General features: G+C 37.0%; 1 protein-coding gene across 3 annotated transcripts in view; it reads right to left on the reverse strand.

The window, feature by feature from the left end:
• Positions 1-17,071, reverse strand: part of ADAMTS19 (ADAM metallopeptidase with thrombospondin type 1 motif 19) — a 270,506-nt gene that overhangs the window by 54,298 nt on the left and 199,137 nt on the right. For all 3 annotated transcript variants that reach the window (XM_087862326.1, XM_087862325.1, XM_087862324.1), the window contains 2 exons: positions 13,935-14,055; positions 7,406-7,486 (listed from right to left, as the gene is read on the reverse strand). In XM_087862326.1, coding sequence (XP_087718452.1) covers positions 7,406-7,486; positions 13,935-14,055 — 202 coding nt within the window. The remainder of the gene's footprint in view (positions 1-7,405; positions 7,487-13,934; positions 14,056-17,071) is intronic.

The raw sequence follows: 17,071 nt of genomic DNA on the forward strand, positions 1-17,071 counted from the left end.
GTTCTTGAATAAACATGGCAACATATATATTTTCAACCCTAATCTCCAGAGCAGTAGCATTCAGGATGTTCAGGAACACTTGTGCTGTTTCCTTAGGAAGTAAAAGACCCTAGTAATGTATGCTTAATTCTAAGTACAAAGAAAACTGACAATAATGAGGCCAGATACTTAACACAGACATGTGATTCCATTTCAAATTAAATGTTCTTTTCATAAGAAAAAGTAGTTAGAGATATATGTTTAGAGATATGCATCAGGGAAAGAAGATGGGATCTGCCTGACCCAGAGATGGTGATAAGAGAAGAAAACTGTCTTTTCATGATTTGTATTCCCTCGAGTTAGCTCTATACAATTGATCTCATTAATTAAGAAAAAGGGGAAAGATGGGAGTTTGGGGGCAAAGTTCAAGGACAATGTGTTCATATACGACATGTACCTTAATCACAAGTGTACTTAATCACAAGTGTAATGCGAGAAGCAATGAATAAAAAAGAAAAAGTAAAAAGAGACACTAAGAGCCAAACACTATGGCCACACTGCTCGGTCTGAAATCCAAGATCACGGTTTATTTAGTTGTATGGTCTTGGGAAAGAAACTTAAAACTCTCTTGTCCTCTAGTCTCTGATTTTAAAAAAATTAGAGGTGCCTACTTCATAGAGATGTGAAGATTTATTTAACAGATACATTTAATGAACTGCCCCGTACTAATTATTATACAAGTATGAACCATCTTTCCTTAATTAAAATTCCCTCATAAAAGTTTTTATTACTTTCTGGGTGCCAGAGTCTGCTCTAGTTATTGCAGGGGAGGCTCTGTGCAATGTGATCCCTGCCTTCAGAATTAACCACGGAGATACACAATATAAAAGCACCCATGTGAACAGATAAGAAAATTCAGATGGTGACAGCAATAAATGCTCTAAAGGAGATAAAGCAGGACAGGGCAGCAGGGACTGGTTTGGTGATGGGTCACAGTGGTTATGGAGGGGAAATGATACATTTGAGTCACTGACAGGACTTGCTGATGCATTTGAGTGGTAAAGACAGTCACCAAGGAGAGCTAGTGCTGGTATAAATTACTGGATAGAAATTAGTGACTGTGGTGGGATAAATAACGGATCCCAAGAAGACAGCCATGTCCTGAAAGATAGACATCATTACAAAGTACCTTCTCTGCCCACAAAGGGATGAAGTTACAGTAGAAATCAAGCACAGGGAAAACTAGAAAATTCACAAATGTGGAAATGAAACAACACACTCAAAAAGCCAATGGATCAAAGAAGAAATTACAAGGGAAGTTAGAAAATATCTCAAGAAAAGTGGATATAAAAACCCAACACAGCAAAACATAGAGGACACAGCAAAAGCAGTGTGATGGTGGAAACTTAGAGCAACAAACACATGAAAAGAGAAGAAAGATCTTGGGGTGCCTGGGTGACTCATTAATTGTCTGACTCTTCATTTCGGCTCAGGCCATGATCTCAGGGTCATGAGATAGAGCCCCACGTCAGGCTCCACACAGAGCATGGAGCTTGCTTAAGGTTCTCTCTCTCCCTCTCCCTCTGCCCCACCTCCCCCCACATGTGTGTGCCTTCTCTGTCTCTCTCTCTCTCTCTCTCTCGGAAAAAAAAAAAAGAGAGAGAGAGAGAGAACAAAAATCTCAAATTAACAACCTAACTTTACAACTTAAGGAACCAGAAAAAGAACAAACTAAACCCAAGCTACCAGAGGGAAGACAATAACAAAGATTAGAGCAGAGATAAACGAAATAGAGAATAGAAAAATAATAGAGAAAATCAACAAAACCAGAAGTTGGTTTTTTGAAAAGATCAACAAAAACAACAAAAGTTTAGCTGCATTGACTAAGAAAGAAAAAAAAAAAGAGAAAACTAAAAAGTCAGAAGTGAAATGGGGGGACATTACAGCTGATGTTGCAGAAATAAAAAGGATTATAAGAAAGTTACTATAAATAATCCTCGCACCAGTCAGAATAGCTAGTATCAAACAGACAAGAAATAACAAGCTTTGGGGAGGATGCAGAGAAAAAGGAACTCTCGTGCCCTGTTGGTGGGAGGGTAACCTGTGCAGCCACTGTGGAAAACAGTATGGAGGTTCCTCAGAAAATTGAAGATAGAAATTCCATACAATCCAGTAATTCTACCTTTGGGGATTTACCCAAAGAAAATGAAAACGCTAATTCTAAAAGATACCTGCACCCCTATGTTTATTGCAACATTTTTTATAATAGCCAAGATATGGAAGTAACCTAAATGTTCATCAGTAGATAAATGGATAAAGAAGATATGGTGTCTGTGTGTGTGTGTGTCTGTGTGTGTGTAACAGAATATTAGTCACCCATAAAAAAAATGAGTTCTTGTCATTTTTGACAACACAGATGGACCTAGAGGGTATTACGCTCAGTGAAATAAGTCAGACAAAGAAAGACAATGTGATTTCACTTATATGGGGAGTCACAAACAAACAAGCAAACAAAAACAGAAAAAAATGGAAACAGAAACATACTCATAAATACAGAGAGCAAACTGGTAGCTGTGGGTGCTAGAGGGATAGGCGAAATAGGTAAAGGGGATTAAGAGGTACCAATTTCAGTTATGAAATAAGTTATGGGGATTAAAAGTAGAGCATGGGGAATATAGTCAAGTATACTAAAATAATTCTATGGTGACAGATGGCAACTCCATTTGTCATGGTGAGCATTGTGCAATGTAGAAAACTGTTGAGTCACTATACTGTGCACCTGAAAATAATATAACATTGTATGTCAACTACACTTCAACAAAAATTTTAAAAATTTGTATGCTAACAAATTGGATAACCTAAAGGAAACGTACCAATTCCTAGAAACACAAAACTTACAAAGACTGAATCACAAAGAAATAGAAATCCTAAAAATATCTATGATTAATAAGGACACTGAATCAGTAATCAAAAATAGCCCCCAAAAGTAAAGCGCTGGATGTTATGGCTTCACAGGTAAATTCTACAAAACATTTAATGAAGAACTAACACAAATTCTCGTACTTTCCAAAGAAGTGAATTGGAGGGAAGACTTCCTAACTCGTAGTATGTTGCCTAATTCACTCTCTGCTACCAAAGCCAGACAAAAATACACAGACAATAAAACAAAACTACAGACCAACTTCTCTTATGAACAGTGATGCAAAAATTCTCAACAATTCTCAACAATTCTCAACCAGCAAACCGTTTTCACAAGTATAAAATGCATTCAAATCAGAGAGGAAGAAATACAATTATTTCTGATTGCAGATGATATGGTCTTCTATGTAGAAAACCCTAAAGATTCTACACACACACATACACGAAGAGCCTGTTTTAAAAGTAGCAGGATACAAAGCCAACACAAAGAAAAGCAGACGCATTTCTATACATTAGCAACGAACAATCTGAAAAGGAAATTAAGAAAGCAATCTATGTACAATAGTAGCAAGAATAATTAACTCAACTGAGGGGCAAAAGACGTACACAATAAAAACCAGAGCACATTGCTGAAAGAAATAAGACAAAAATAAATGGAAACACATTCCAGGTTCGTGGATTGGAAGACTTAATACTGTTAAGATGTCAATATTATCAAAGAGACCTACAAATTCAATGCAATCCTTATCAAAATGGCCTTTTTAAAAGAAATAATAAAACCTATCCTAAAATTCATATGGAATCTCAAGTAACCCTGAACAGCCAAAATAAACTGGAAAAAGAGGAACAGAGCTGGAGACTCATACTTCTTGATCTGAAAACTTGCTAGAAACCTACAGTAATCAGAACAGTGTACTGCTAACATAAAAACAGACATACAGACAAATGGAATAAAATAGAGACCCCAGAAATAAACCTTTGCATGTGTAGCCAAATGATTTTCTACAAGGGTGCTAAGATTGTTGAACAGAAAAAAGACAGTCCTTCTACCAGCGGTACGGAGAAAACTGAGTATCCACAGGCTGAAAAGTGAAGTTGTACACTTGACTAACACCATCTACAGAGCAAACCCAAAGGAAAACTTTACAGTATTGAATTTCACAGTGACTCCTTGAATATGGTACCAAAGGCACAGGTGATAAAAGAAAAACAGACAAACTTCATGAAAATTAAAAACTCTTGTGTATCAAAAAGACACCATTAACGGAATGGGAGAAAAGATTTGTAAATCATACATCTCTTAAGGGGTTAATATTCAGAACATACAGCGACTTCCTAAAACTCATCATCGTCAATCACAACAATGAATCAAACCATCAATCTATTTCAAAAAGAGACAAAGAACTTGAATAGACATTTCTTCAAAGATATGCCAATGGCCAAGAAGCACATGAAAAGATTTTCAACATCACTCATCATTAGGGAAGTGCAAATCAAAACCACCCATTAGGATGGCTACTACCAGAATAAAGAGAAAACAAGAAGAGTTGGCAAGAATATACAGAACCTGGAACCCTTGCACACTGTTGATGGGAATGGAAAATAGTGCAGAACTGTGAGAAAGGGCGTGGCAGTTCTTTAAAAAATTAGAAGTGGAATTACCATAAGATATGGCAATTCTACTTCTGGGAATATATTCAAAAGAATGAAAAGCAGGATCTTGAAGAGATATTTGCACACCCATGTTCACACTAGCATTATTCACAACAACTAACATGTGGAAGGAGCCCAAGTAACCATGGGCGAATGAATGGATAAGCGAAATGTGGTATGTGCATATAATGAAATACTATTTGGCCTTAAAAAGGAAGGAACTTTTGACACATGCAACAGCAGGATTAAATCTTGTGGACATTATCCTAAGTGATAGAAGACAGTCACAAAAGAACAGATTCTGCATATAGAGAATATGATTTCACACATGCAGAGCGGTCAAATTCATGAAGACAGAAAGCATGATGGTGGCTACCAGGGGATGGGAGGAGAGGGGGATGGACAGTTACCATTAATGGGGACAGAGTTTCAGTTTTGCAAGATGTGGACGGCAGTGTGGTTGCAGAACAAAGTGACGCCCTCGAAGCCCCTGAAATGTACACTTCACATAGTTAAGATGGTAAATTTTACGTTGCACGTATCTCACCTCAGTTAAAAAAACAAGGGTTATTAAAGAAAAAAAAAAAAGATATCAATTTCTGAATCCCCGGAACCTATGAATGCTAACTTACATGGCAAATAAATAAATAACTTTGCAGATATAATTAAGGATCTTCACATGGGGAGCTTATTCTCAATAGTCAAGTGGGTCTGAATACAATCACAGGTATCCTTATAAGAGGTAGGGAGAAAGAGCTTTGAAGACAGAAAAAGAGGAGATGTCAATGACACTAGGGAGGCAGAAGGAATGATGCGGTCGCAAGCCAAAGAATGCTGGCAGCCACCAGGAGCTGGAGGAGGCAAGGAATGAATGCTCCCCTAGGGTCTCCAGAGAGAGCACAGCTTTGCAGATGCCCTGATTTTGGGTCCAGTGAAACTATTATTGCCTCCAGAACTGTGAAAGAATACATTCAAACTACCAGATGGGTCGTACTTGATACAGAAGTCCTAAGACACTCCTACAGTGACACAGACTATAGGGGGGGGTCTGCTGAAGGAGGAAGAAGTTTCAGCATGGGATAGGAATACAATTTTTGACTTTGACTTATTATTTCTGAGGTACATGAGACATCCAATTTACATCCAATAAACATGGCAAGCAATGGAGTTAGAAGGGATTCCCTAGGGAGGCAGGACAGCAAGGAAAGGGGAAGGACCCAGGCTTGAGATCCACAGTATGGGAATATACGGAAAACATGTGCAGGAGGAGAATCCATTGCAAGACACCAGGTCTCTCTCAAAGTCAACAGAAGAAAGTATTGAATGAATGGTGACCACTGGATGTATTAATATGGAGGGCATTTGCTGACTTTATAGTAACTCCCTTTGTCAGAGGGGAGACAGAAACAAGACTGGATTGGTCCAAGGGCCTAGGAAGTAAGGAATTATAGCATGGAGATGTCCCATTTGTAAAACTGGCTGGTTCTTTCAGTCACATTTGTTAAATTACTAAAAATCATAGTACAATGTAGAGTTTTACAGAATATGAGAACATTCCATTTGAGACATCCATATTCTTTTCCAGCTTGGAAAAAAGAAAACATATTCCCAAGTGTAAGAGCCAATTGTTGGCTATTGAACGAATGTCCTGAAATTGTCTAGGTTTTGCACAGTGTCTCCAAAAACTGGGTATTAGTTTTAATCTGATTTTGGGTATCTGGGATGATTCACTTGCACTTAAAATGAATTTGAAAACCTAGCAGGTAAAAGTAGATGAAATCGGTAATTAGTAATAACAAACTAATGAGTGTGTCACATGACAAAGGATTTCTTTTACTGTCCCCTTTCCTCATATTTTCCTACTCCTAGAAAGCAAACCCTAATGAGAAAAATAACTCAGTCCAAGAGTAGACTATTTTTAATATTGCAAAGTAGAAACAATCATGTAATATTGGGTTATTTTCCATGCACAAAGTGTTTCCCTTGGGATATTATTTCTTTTGAGAAAGAATAATGAGAACATTATTTCTGTTAAGAAAAAAGAAAAGACATGCAGGCTTTCTTTAAAGACAGGATAAATACGATGTTTAAATTCTGGGAGAATCTTTACCCTTTTATCAGACCTAACCACATTAGATCCCTTTATCCGGGGATGCCATATTATAGACAATTATTTCGTATGACTTAATTGCTTTGTAATTTTGACATATAAACAATATGTATTTTGGCAACTGTTTTCTTTCATATATTTAAAATCACTAACTGACCTAATTAAAACAGCTGATATAATTCTTTCCACGTGCAATATTTAAAAATTTAAAATACTCTCTTCATAGTTGAAAATACCTGAAGTGAGGCAAGAGACGGCATCGTTTCCCATTAAAAGACTGTTCAGTATATCAGAATTTTTTTTAAGAATCCCACAAGATCTTCTATTTCTAAAGTAATCATTCATATATATATATGTATACATACACATATATATGCATTTGCACATGCAATGTGTATATATACGTGTATGTATATATGAAATAAATACATTTTTGAAATATATATATGCATATATATGAAATAAAACATACCTAAATCCTCCAATGAGGTTTTGTTTTTTTTTTAAACATGGACTAACATGTGGAAGCAATTTATACTCTCCCAAAAACATAGACAACCAGATTGCTTTTGCTCTGGTAAGTCCCCGGGAGAGAAGGAAAGAAATTCCTACTTGATATGACAAGAGGTGCTTCCTGGGAAATTCAAACATGTAACTAGAAACAGATTGATGTCGTCGTCATCAGAGAACTGTCAGGGCAGGGGGAGGGGGGCTCGTACTTGGATTGGCTCTGTGTCAGGTTACCTAAATAGCTATGTGCCGGCTTTTCCTCCACAACTTTGATTCTTCTTGCTCCGGCAGGTATCACCAGCACTTCTACATAACCTGTAAGAGTCAATAAAACATGAAATAAATCACGAGTTCTTTTAAGATCTGTTTTCTTAATTGACCTGCTTCTCCCTTTTTTACTTTTGGTTTTGGTTTTTGCTATGATATTTCAATACCTACGCAAAGAAAAAAAGTTGGTTATAAAAGCCGTCATAATTTCAAGTGGAGAAGTTTCTTGGAAAGTTGTTGAGTCTATGGCACTATTAAGGGCAAACAGGTAATTGTAGGTTATGTAAAAAAAAGAAAAGTTCATTGATATCTTACGAAGTATGAGGGTGAAAAAAAGCACAATGGTACAGCCCATTTAGAAACACAGTAGACCTTGCAACAAAGCAAATAACCTCAGATTTTGTTCAGGGAGGGGCACCTGGGTGGCTCAGTCGTCAAGCGTCTGCCTTCGGCTCAGGGCGTGATCCTGGAATTCTGGGATCGAGCCCCACGTCAGGCTCCTCCACTGACAGCCTGCTTCTTCCTCGCCCACTCCCCCTGCTTGTGTTCCCTCTCTCTCTGGCTATCTCTCTCTCTGTGTCAAATAAATAAATAAATAAATAAATAAATAAATAAATAAATAAATAAATAAAATCTTAAAAAAAAAGATTTTGTTCAGGGAACTCCTTTAAGTTAGAATGTGTGGGGAAGAAGATAATGCAGCTGGAGAAAATACAGCTGGCGGGGTCAGGTTCCTGGGTAGCTGAGTATAGGACAAGAGAGACCAAGTGCTCCCTTAGGAAATTAACACAGGGTTTTAAAACTGGGGCTGGAGACAAGTGTCAGGTCACACCAACCAATCTGGCATCACCTTGGAAGATGTCAAACAGCTAGAAGGAAGACACATTTAGGTGTTTCTTAGGGAAGATTTTTCAGCAGAGGTTAGGAATATAATACTCAAAGTGAAATAAGATAATAAAATAAAGTGAGACAGAAGAGAGTGTGCAGAAGAACTCAAAATTAAGACTTTATTTAGTGCAGAATAGTGATAGAGCAGACACCTACTTATGGCTGAATAGTTCTGTTTTAAATTATAATACATATAATATATATAATAATATTTAATACTCTTCTTAATATCTGGATAGTTCCATATAGCTGATCAAAGCCTAACTTCAAAGTTAGTTTTAAAAAGGCACAATAACAAATCTCAGAATTGTCATCTGTTGATTATTCCTGAAACTGTTTACAACTTTTGGTGTATGCCCAAAGGTGGCATACACCCCACCTGGTGGCAGTGGCTGGAATTCGAGGCATGTGTTTTTTGAATAATAATTTCCATTAGCAAACGCTGCTTATCCAATTTAACCATTTTTAGTAACACCAAACCTTACAAGCACTATCACTTTGAACAAAATAGGCAGCAATGAAAATAGAAACAAATGGTTACTGCCAATTTATACAGAGAAGTACAGTAAGATCTGGACACTCAATGAGCTCATAATGAAATTGGAAAGACAAGGCAAAAATGCCTTATACAAATATGAGTTTAAAAAAACTTCCAAAATTATGTAAAAGAGATCATATGCAAGACGAGATGGTTAATTCCCTGCTTAAGAATATAAACTGATGTTTTAACTGTCCTCCTCACCTGATCTTGACTCAAAAGGTTCACTGTGATTTTTAACTCACAGAAGCGGGATGTTTTTCTTGTTTTCCTTTTGAATTGTTACATACATTACTCATGTTTGAGAAACACTGGCATCAGCTGGAATCACTCTGATTCACAGAACATTTCAGAGCCAAGGAAAGCTTCACCAAGAAGTAAACAGGCGAACTGTCCCTGAAGAATGGACAGGATTTGGATATGTAATAGAAAAAAATAGGAGTTCGCTGTTCTATGAAAAGAAAAGTAAGAGAGTCAGTAATATTTTTAGTGGCATATCAATAAAATCATTCTGTCAGAAAGAGAAGATGGTAGAATATGTCTCTGTTAAAGAGGGTTTTAATGCATGCCCAAGACAATGAATTGATCCATCCGAAGCTAGTGAACATTCTATAACAAGGAACTTGGTAATAAGACACTGGTTTGGAGAAGTTCTGACAGCAGGATGCAGGGTGCCTAGGGATATAGTTGTGGATAATAGTGTCAGGAGGCTACTGTAAAATCCCAGGAATATGAGAGGCTAAGGAAGAAAATCTAGATGGCCTTGTGAAGAAAAAAAAAATCTGAACTTGACAACCAATACAAAGCGCGGAAATAAACAATGAGCACGATGCATTCTTATCACTTCTGTGAGAATGCAGCCATGGTTTATAAGAACACGGAAGTCAAGTTTTCGTAGTAAGCTGATAAGTTCGACTTTGCAATTTGTACTTAATAAAACCATATAACACACTAGTAAAAATATCTACTAAGAACTGTGGAACATCTGGAACTCCAGACAAAAGTCAAAGGCGAGTGGAGTACTTTTGTGAGGCAGTGATATCAGCCATGAAAGTAACTGGAGAAAACTGAGAGAAGAGAAGTGAAGGACTCAACCTAGGACAAACATAGGTTTAAACAGACAGAATAAAAAAGAATCCAGAGAAGGAATAATTACAAGAAGCAGGAGATCTGGCTATTTTGGTGCAGTGGGAGCCTATGAATGATTGGGCTATCTCCAGGGGAGCCGTTGGTCAGCTATGTCAAAAGAATCAAAGAGAAAGGTGACAGACGAAGGAGAGCCCATCAGAGGTCACAAGCAAGAGGTGACTGTTAATCTCTGAGCAAAGGAATTTAGTAAAGTATTCCGAGAAGATGTTAAATTTCAGGATGGTAAGAAGGAAGACTGGAGAGAGAGAGAGAAGAGGGAGTAACTGTCAATTCCTATTGTGGGTTAGCAGTAAACTCAGAGGTTTGCTGTGCTGTGATATAACACCAGTTATATCTACGTGCATGGTTCTCTCTGGAGCAATTCTCTATTACTCAACTGGAATGGCTTAAAGGACAGACGCGTTAGGCTGAGTTTAAAGAAGGAAGGGAGGGAGAGAAATACTGAGCAAAGACATTTGAAGAGAGATAGCCAAGGACTGGGGGCCTAGATAGTTTTCAATCATTGAGTCATTTAGCAGAATTAGCAATGCACTTTTTTCCAAGTTTTTATTTACATTCCCTACATCAAAAACTAAGGATATACTGTATGGTGACTAATATAACATAATAAAAAATTATTATAAAAAAATTCTAGTTAACATATATTTAAATCAGTGAATACGAGAGTGGCTATTGCCGAGTTCAGTAGTTGGAATAAAGTCTGCGATGCCAAAGCTGTAAACCTGATCCTCATGTTGGATAGTTGACCTTGTACACAGAACATCCTGTTTAATAACCAGAGATCCTGTTCTTAAGAAGACCTCTTAAAATGCCAACAGCAATCATTATCTTCGTGGTAGTAATAATGATACATGTCACATTTTGAACAACTGCTATGTGTTAGACACTATTACAGACAATTTACGTAAATTATTCATTTAATCGTAGTGATAGCATCCAAGGTAGATACTACATTTCTCATTTGATAGATGAGAAAATAAAGGTAGAGGGGAAAAAAATACCAATTTTAAGACTGCTTTGTCAGTAATTAGCTGACCAAAGCTTAGACCTCAGATCTATCTGATTCCACTATGCACTTCCAGCTACGACCCGCTCCTACTATTTCATAAAATAGAATACATAACGGTATGACTCTCCTGTGCCAAACATACAAACAAAAAGTGGAAGCGCATGTGTTCCTTATACAGAATCAGTATCATCAACTCTTAGAGTAAGAACAACACATTTTATGCCCAGTTTCTCCCTAGTATATATTGGTAACTATCTAATTCCACAACCAGCCAAAAATACAATTTATCTTTAAAAATTCCTTTAAGAAATTATCCTGCAGCTAGGCAAGTTAAAGTGAAAGACATGATAAATGCACTAAGAAAAAAACCGCCTCAAGTTTATTTTCTAGCTCCAACAAAAATGATTTAGCAAACTCTAAATAGAGCACAGGGACCGAAAACACCCACATGTGTCTGCACATGTGTTACTCATACAATATATACAGTGTGCATGGCCAACTGGGCCAAAGAAGGCTGCAATTCTTTCAAGAAATTCTAGGAAGTCCATAAACTATAAGGATAAAATTGTCTCCAGAGAAACGAACATAACATTCTTTAAGTCACAAGTAGATGAAGCCCATGATATAATTAAGGACTTACCCAGATTTTTGTTTTTGAAACTTACTAAAAAAATAATGTTTCATTATTAATTATGTTAATACATATTAATGGATCATACACTATGCTGGTCATTGGGAATATGGTGTTAAACAAAAATAGTCATGAGATTTTTCCGCATTGATCTTAAAGACTAGTGGGGAAAGAAAGACTAGTAAATGTAAACTTACAAATGGGATTAGAGCCTCACCAGTTGGATACAAATATGGTGTCACTAAACAAGTTGTTAGTGATGGGAAGTAGAGGTTCTTCGGTGCTCACTGAAGAGGTGCCATTTGAACTGAGATCTAAGTGATATCTAGAAATGAACCCAGAAAAGCTAAGAGAAAGCCAACAGAACCGTATTTTTAAATGCAAGGTGCTGGATGGAGCGTGGTGAGTTTGAGCATCGGTAAGAAATGTGGAAAGGAAAGGGATGCTGGTGTGAGATGCTGCTGGAGAAACAGGTAGGGACAACACCATGCAGGACCTTTTGGTCCAAGCTAACAATTCTAGTCTCTTCCCTGAGAGTCATGTGAAAGTAGCATAGGGTTGGAAGGGGAAAAAAGCAATATTATTAGTTTCTAATATTCCCAGTATCTTAGGCATCTCATTTTCCAAGCAATAGCTTCCATTAATGTGAATTACCAACAGCAAATGAACAAAGTAGAAATCAACATGCAATGAAAACAAAGGAGGTTGGAAGTAGAAATATGGGGGGAAATGTACCCACACAACTGCGGTCAGAATGAAAAGCATCATTAATTTTTAAACTGGTATTTCCGTTTTCTATGCTTAGTGGAAAAATAAAGTGTTATTACAACTAAATAAAGATCTCAGTGCTGAATGTGTATCAGTAATCTTCAGTGAACTGTTTCCATGCATATTAAGAAACCATGAAAGCATATTCTTCAAAAATTCTTGTATCTTTAAAAAAATCTCTTTAGTCTTTCAGACTCCATTTGAACTTCTAGACTGTAAGCCCTCCTCCACTATAATCATCCTGGAAAGCTTATTATAATTGTACTTCTTAGCTGAAAGTCTGAGAGGCTATTACAGCAAAGTATGACTTTTCTAAATGAGTTCTGGCAGATTTTGACTTGTAGGACCTGTCACATTTTTCACAGAAGCTTTGGAGGTTGAGATTTTGATCTGCAATTTACCCTGGGCCTCAGTTATTTTTAGGCTTCAAGATCTTCAAGCTCACTTATCTTTTATTCTTCTGGGGCCTAGCAAAAGGTTATATTCAACTTTAGAGGTCTGTGTCTAATTTTCTTTTCTGAAGGACTCTTTTATCTAGAATGAACTCAGTTTTCTCGATTATTCAGACACAAATGGACTGCTCTTTGTATTCAAACTAAAACATCCTTTAGTCTCAGATTTTTTGATATTTGGACAAGAAAAGAATTTAAAACAGGAAAAAGCTGAGGTATGTAATAGACGCGGACTAATAATGACAAAAACATAATCCCAAATACTAAAGAGAGTTTAGAAGACGTCCAGGTAAGGTGCTAACGTAAATGTCTGCTTACTTGTAGTAAGCTCGGGGGTAAGGTGATTTCTACATATAAAGCAAACCTGTGGGCCATTATTATATTTCAGTACAGACCCTATCACTTGTTTGGGGGATCACGCTAAAACTCACACTACATGGCTCATTCATGGTCGTTTCGTTCTCACATCCCTGGAGTACCAGTATTTATAGATGAGGATACGAGAGAAGAGAGGATGACATCCCACTATTAATATATCTGGAACGTTATCCCATATCTCCTGACTCTCCCTGTTATCATTTCCACTACGCTACCCTGCTACAGACTCTCTATTTCCAAAATTTTATTCCTTCAAATTGAATAAAAACATGAAGAAAAAACAAAATGCGAAGCTGAAAACCTGAAGACTAATACTCTCAGTACAGCTGCTCCAGGCTGTTACAAATCATCATTCTCTGTTACACATCATGCTTCGCATTGGAGAATAAGGTCCGAAGAAACCTGATAACACTAGCCAATGCAAATTAGATTATTCCCTTCCTCCTCCAGTATATTAAATGCATAACAGATGACTTCATATTTACATTAATGGGACACGGGCTTGTTAGAATCTCTGGCTCATGTCACACGTATCGTATGTCATCACGAAAAATCACTCAATCCTCATTACAAAATTCTTCAATTAGGGAGTCAGAACTGTGATTTCTAAGTCAACTTCAATGTAATCTCTCTGTTTCCAAAGACTGGATTAGTAATTTTGAAAAAATTAAAAAAAAAATTACCTGCTCCTCTAGTATGATTAAAATCCCCTTTAATAATTTTGCATGATTTTCCATTGCCGTTGCATACACCGCAGTGATCTTCCCTGGCGAGGGACCCTAATAAACCATCACAGCCAACTTTCTGTAACAAGAGATTGACAGTAGATCATAAAGTGAGTTTTTTTTTTCCCTTTTGCTTTTTTAACCACTAATTTAGAACAAACCTAGTATTTCTAGACTTGACATGTTTAATTGACAAGCTGGTAAAATGTCATATTCTCTGGTGCAAACTAAGAGAGCAAGCTCACGTCGAATGATGTCATCAGTAAAATGACCAAATAGCAGGACAGTGATGAAGCTATTTTTCCCATATTAAGAATTAAATGGTATCCTAAAGCAATTTGGAAAAACACCATTGAGACAAATGCAATTTATATAGATCGCAAAGGAAATCACATTTCTATTAAATATTACATTATTGATCTACTTCATCCTACTTAACGTAGAACAGATACACTCCATTATATGGAAGGCTTCACTTCTTAAGGTGGTTGCAAAGCAAAGGCTGAGTAGGAAATATTAACTTTGTGAAAATCAAACATAAATGTTTATTTTTCACTACAGTTCACGAATAAACTTCTATCCCCGTCGTCTTTGGCATCCAGCACACGAATGTGAGTAAGGCCGCTCACAAGCCACGGCCCCATGGCTACCGTAAGAAAATATGAACAGTGGGGAAATTCATTTTAATTTGCTTCCAGAGGAATTAGGTTAATACGAATTTTCTGGGATAAAATCATTGACTCTTTTCTAGTGAATAATGTTGGTCTCCCATTGATGTTAAGAAAATATGATTATAATTTGCAAAGTTGTGCATACTCAAAGGGCAGAATTTAATATGTCAATATTGCCAGAACTAAATGGTACGAGTATTCCGTGACCCTTAATCAAGAAGGAGTTGCAAGAGAGACTGATGATACATCCATTTGTAATGTTACAATTATTTTAGAGGAATTTTTTTAACATATTAAATAAAACATGAACAAAAACACGGTCTTTTTCTGTGGTTACTGTTCGGGCGGGGGAAGTAAGCACATTATAAAATGCAGCTGCATGATGAATATCCCGAGAAAGCCAAAATCACATTAAACCTGCATAATATAGCAGCCTTTCCTTTTATCAAGGGGGATCTATCAGTGTCAAGAGGTAGACAAAGCAATGCAGTAGTGGAGAAATTGGATCTGCAAATCAAAGCCTATTCAGGGAGAGATAAAGAGAATGTCCTGGATGAAAGAGGTGGCCACCACAGAAAATTCTCAAAATACAGCCAAGGTATGGGGAGAGCTCACTAAGCAGGAGCCATAGAAAGACCTGAAAAAAAATCTCTCATTTACGTACAAATGAGGAAAAATTTACGGCAGAGTTTAGAGTTGATGATGCTCTATCCCTAGCTTGTTTCTTGGCAAATACAATAAACCCAATAAACAGTAGTTAAATGAGTGAAAAAATTAGTACCTACTAATTTATTAGTTCTTTCCAACCCCTGTAACTGGGATATTATAAGTCTGTAAACCTAAAATAAAAGCCAGGGATAGACATGATGCCATGGCTCAACGATCATGCATTTTAAAAATAAGAATAAAAGATTTTTTATTTTGTAACTGATAGTTTCAAGTATCCATACTTATAACATGCCCACGTTATCTCCTAAAGTTGAGGATGGATGGCTTTGTAAAGGCAATGTCATTGCACTGGTGGCGGGCCCCTTTAGTACCACGGGCTTGCTGGCGATGGGCGGATAACATGATAATACAGAAAAGGGCTTTTTCTATCCTTTTCCACGACAGAAATATCACAGAGACAAAATGGGTCGCAAGGAGAATGCTATGTATTTTCAACTGCCCTCCTTCGTCCCTCACCAAGTTTACAATTCTACATTCAGTTCTGGTGTGTGTAGTCAAAGCTGAAAATTAGGAGCTTGTCAGAAAGAAAAAAAAAAGTAGCATGCTTTTAATTATATTGAAAGACTGTAAATGTAGCATTTTAGTTAAAAAGCCAGAGTCTTGAAGTATTCCAATTCTGTCAGAAGGCACAATCCATTTCATGGAACTTTAATGATAACCATCAGATTCACCAAGTGTTCATGCAGAATTTTGTTGTTGTAATTTTGATGTCTAGGGACTCTGTAAAAGATCTGGCTTACACAACACTGTTAAGTGAAAAGAATAACAATTTAGGCTCTTGTATTTGGCATATATGGTTAGGAAAACACATTGTTTTGAAAAAATAAATTCATTGAAGACAGACACTAATCTGATAGATTTACAATAATCATGAAATAAAGTTAAAAACTTTAAATGCACAACATATAGATCTGAAAAACAAAATATGTACGGGTAAATGACTGCGATGATTTTTTTTTTTTTTAACAGGAAAATGAAAAATTACATTTTAGGTTACTGACACAGGCTGTTAAAGAATAAAGGAAATTAAAATGTAATTATAAGACTGTTTCTTATGCCAATGATATTACATGATTCTGTGCTTTAAACTTTATAGCATGCTGCCAAAATACAAAATCTTAGAGCTGGGAAAGCAGTTAAGCTTCATATTGTTTCCAAGTTTTTACCCAGAATTCCATAGGTCTCTATTGGAACGCAGGTTGATCCACCCACACCTTGAAATTGTTTTCAGATTTTGGCGCGCGCGCATGTGCGCGCACTTGTGTGTGTGTGTGCGCGCGCGCGTGCACAGACATGCATTTTTCTGGGAAGAAAGGAAACTTTTCATCAAATTCTCAAAGGAGTGTATTGTACAAAAAAGTCAATGACCATTGGTTTAACGACTTCACTTGACGGACATTAGTGTGCATACCTATTTCAGGTGATTTTCACAAGACTATAGTTTCTTAGTGGCTGTCATTGATTCAGAGCTGCTCCACTCAGATACCTCTTTTATAACTAAGGGATTTATTTCCTTCCCGTGCCCACCCAGTTTATCAGCCGATGGCTCTGAGCCATCAGCCCTTTGCAAAAATTGCCTCGCCTTAAGAAAACTGCCTTTCCCAAGGTCCCATCCCCCTCCTGGTGCAGTTTGCAGCCAGACACTAGTAGATGTTAGGGGTAAAAAGGCCTGGTTTTCTCACCACAAATGAGGAC

The sequence above is a fragment of the Ursus americanus genome, chromosome 5, assembly GCF_024610735.1.
Source record: "Ursus americanus isolate L20-20 chromosome 5, mUrsAme1.1.p, whole genome shotgun sequence".
NCBI lineage: Eukaryota > Metazoa > Chordata > Mammalia > Carnivora > Ursidae > Ursus > Ursus americanus.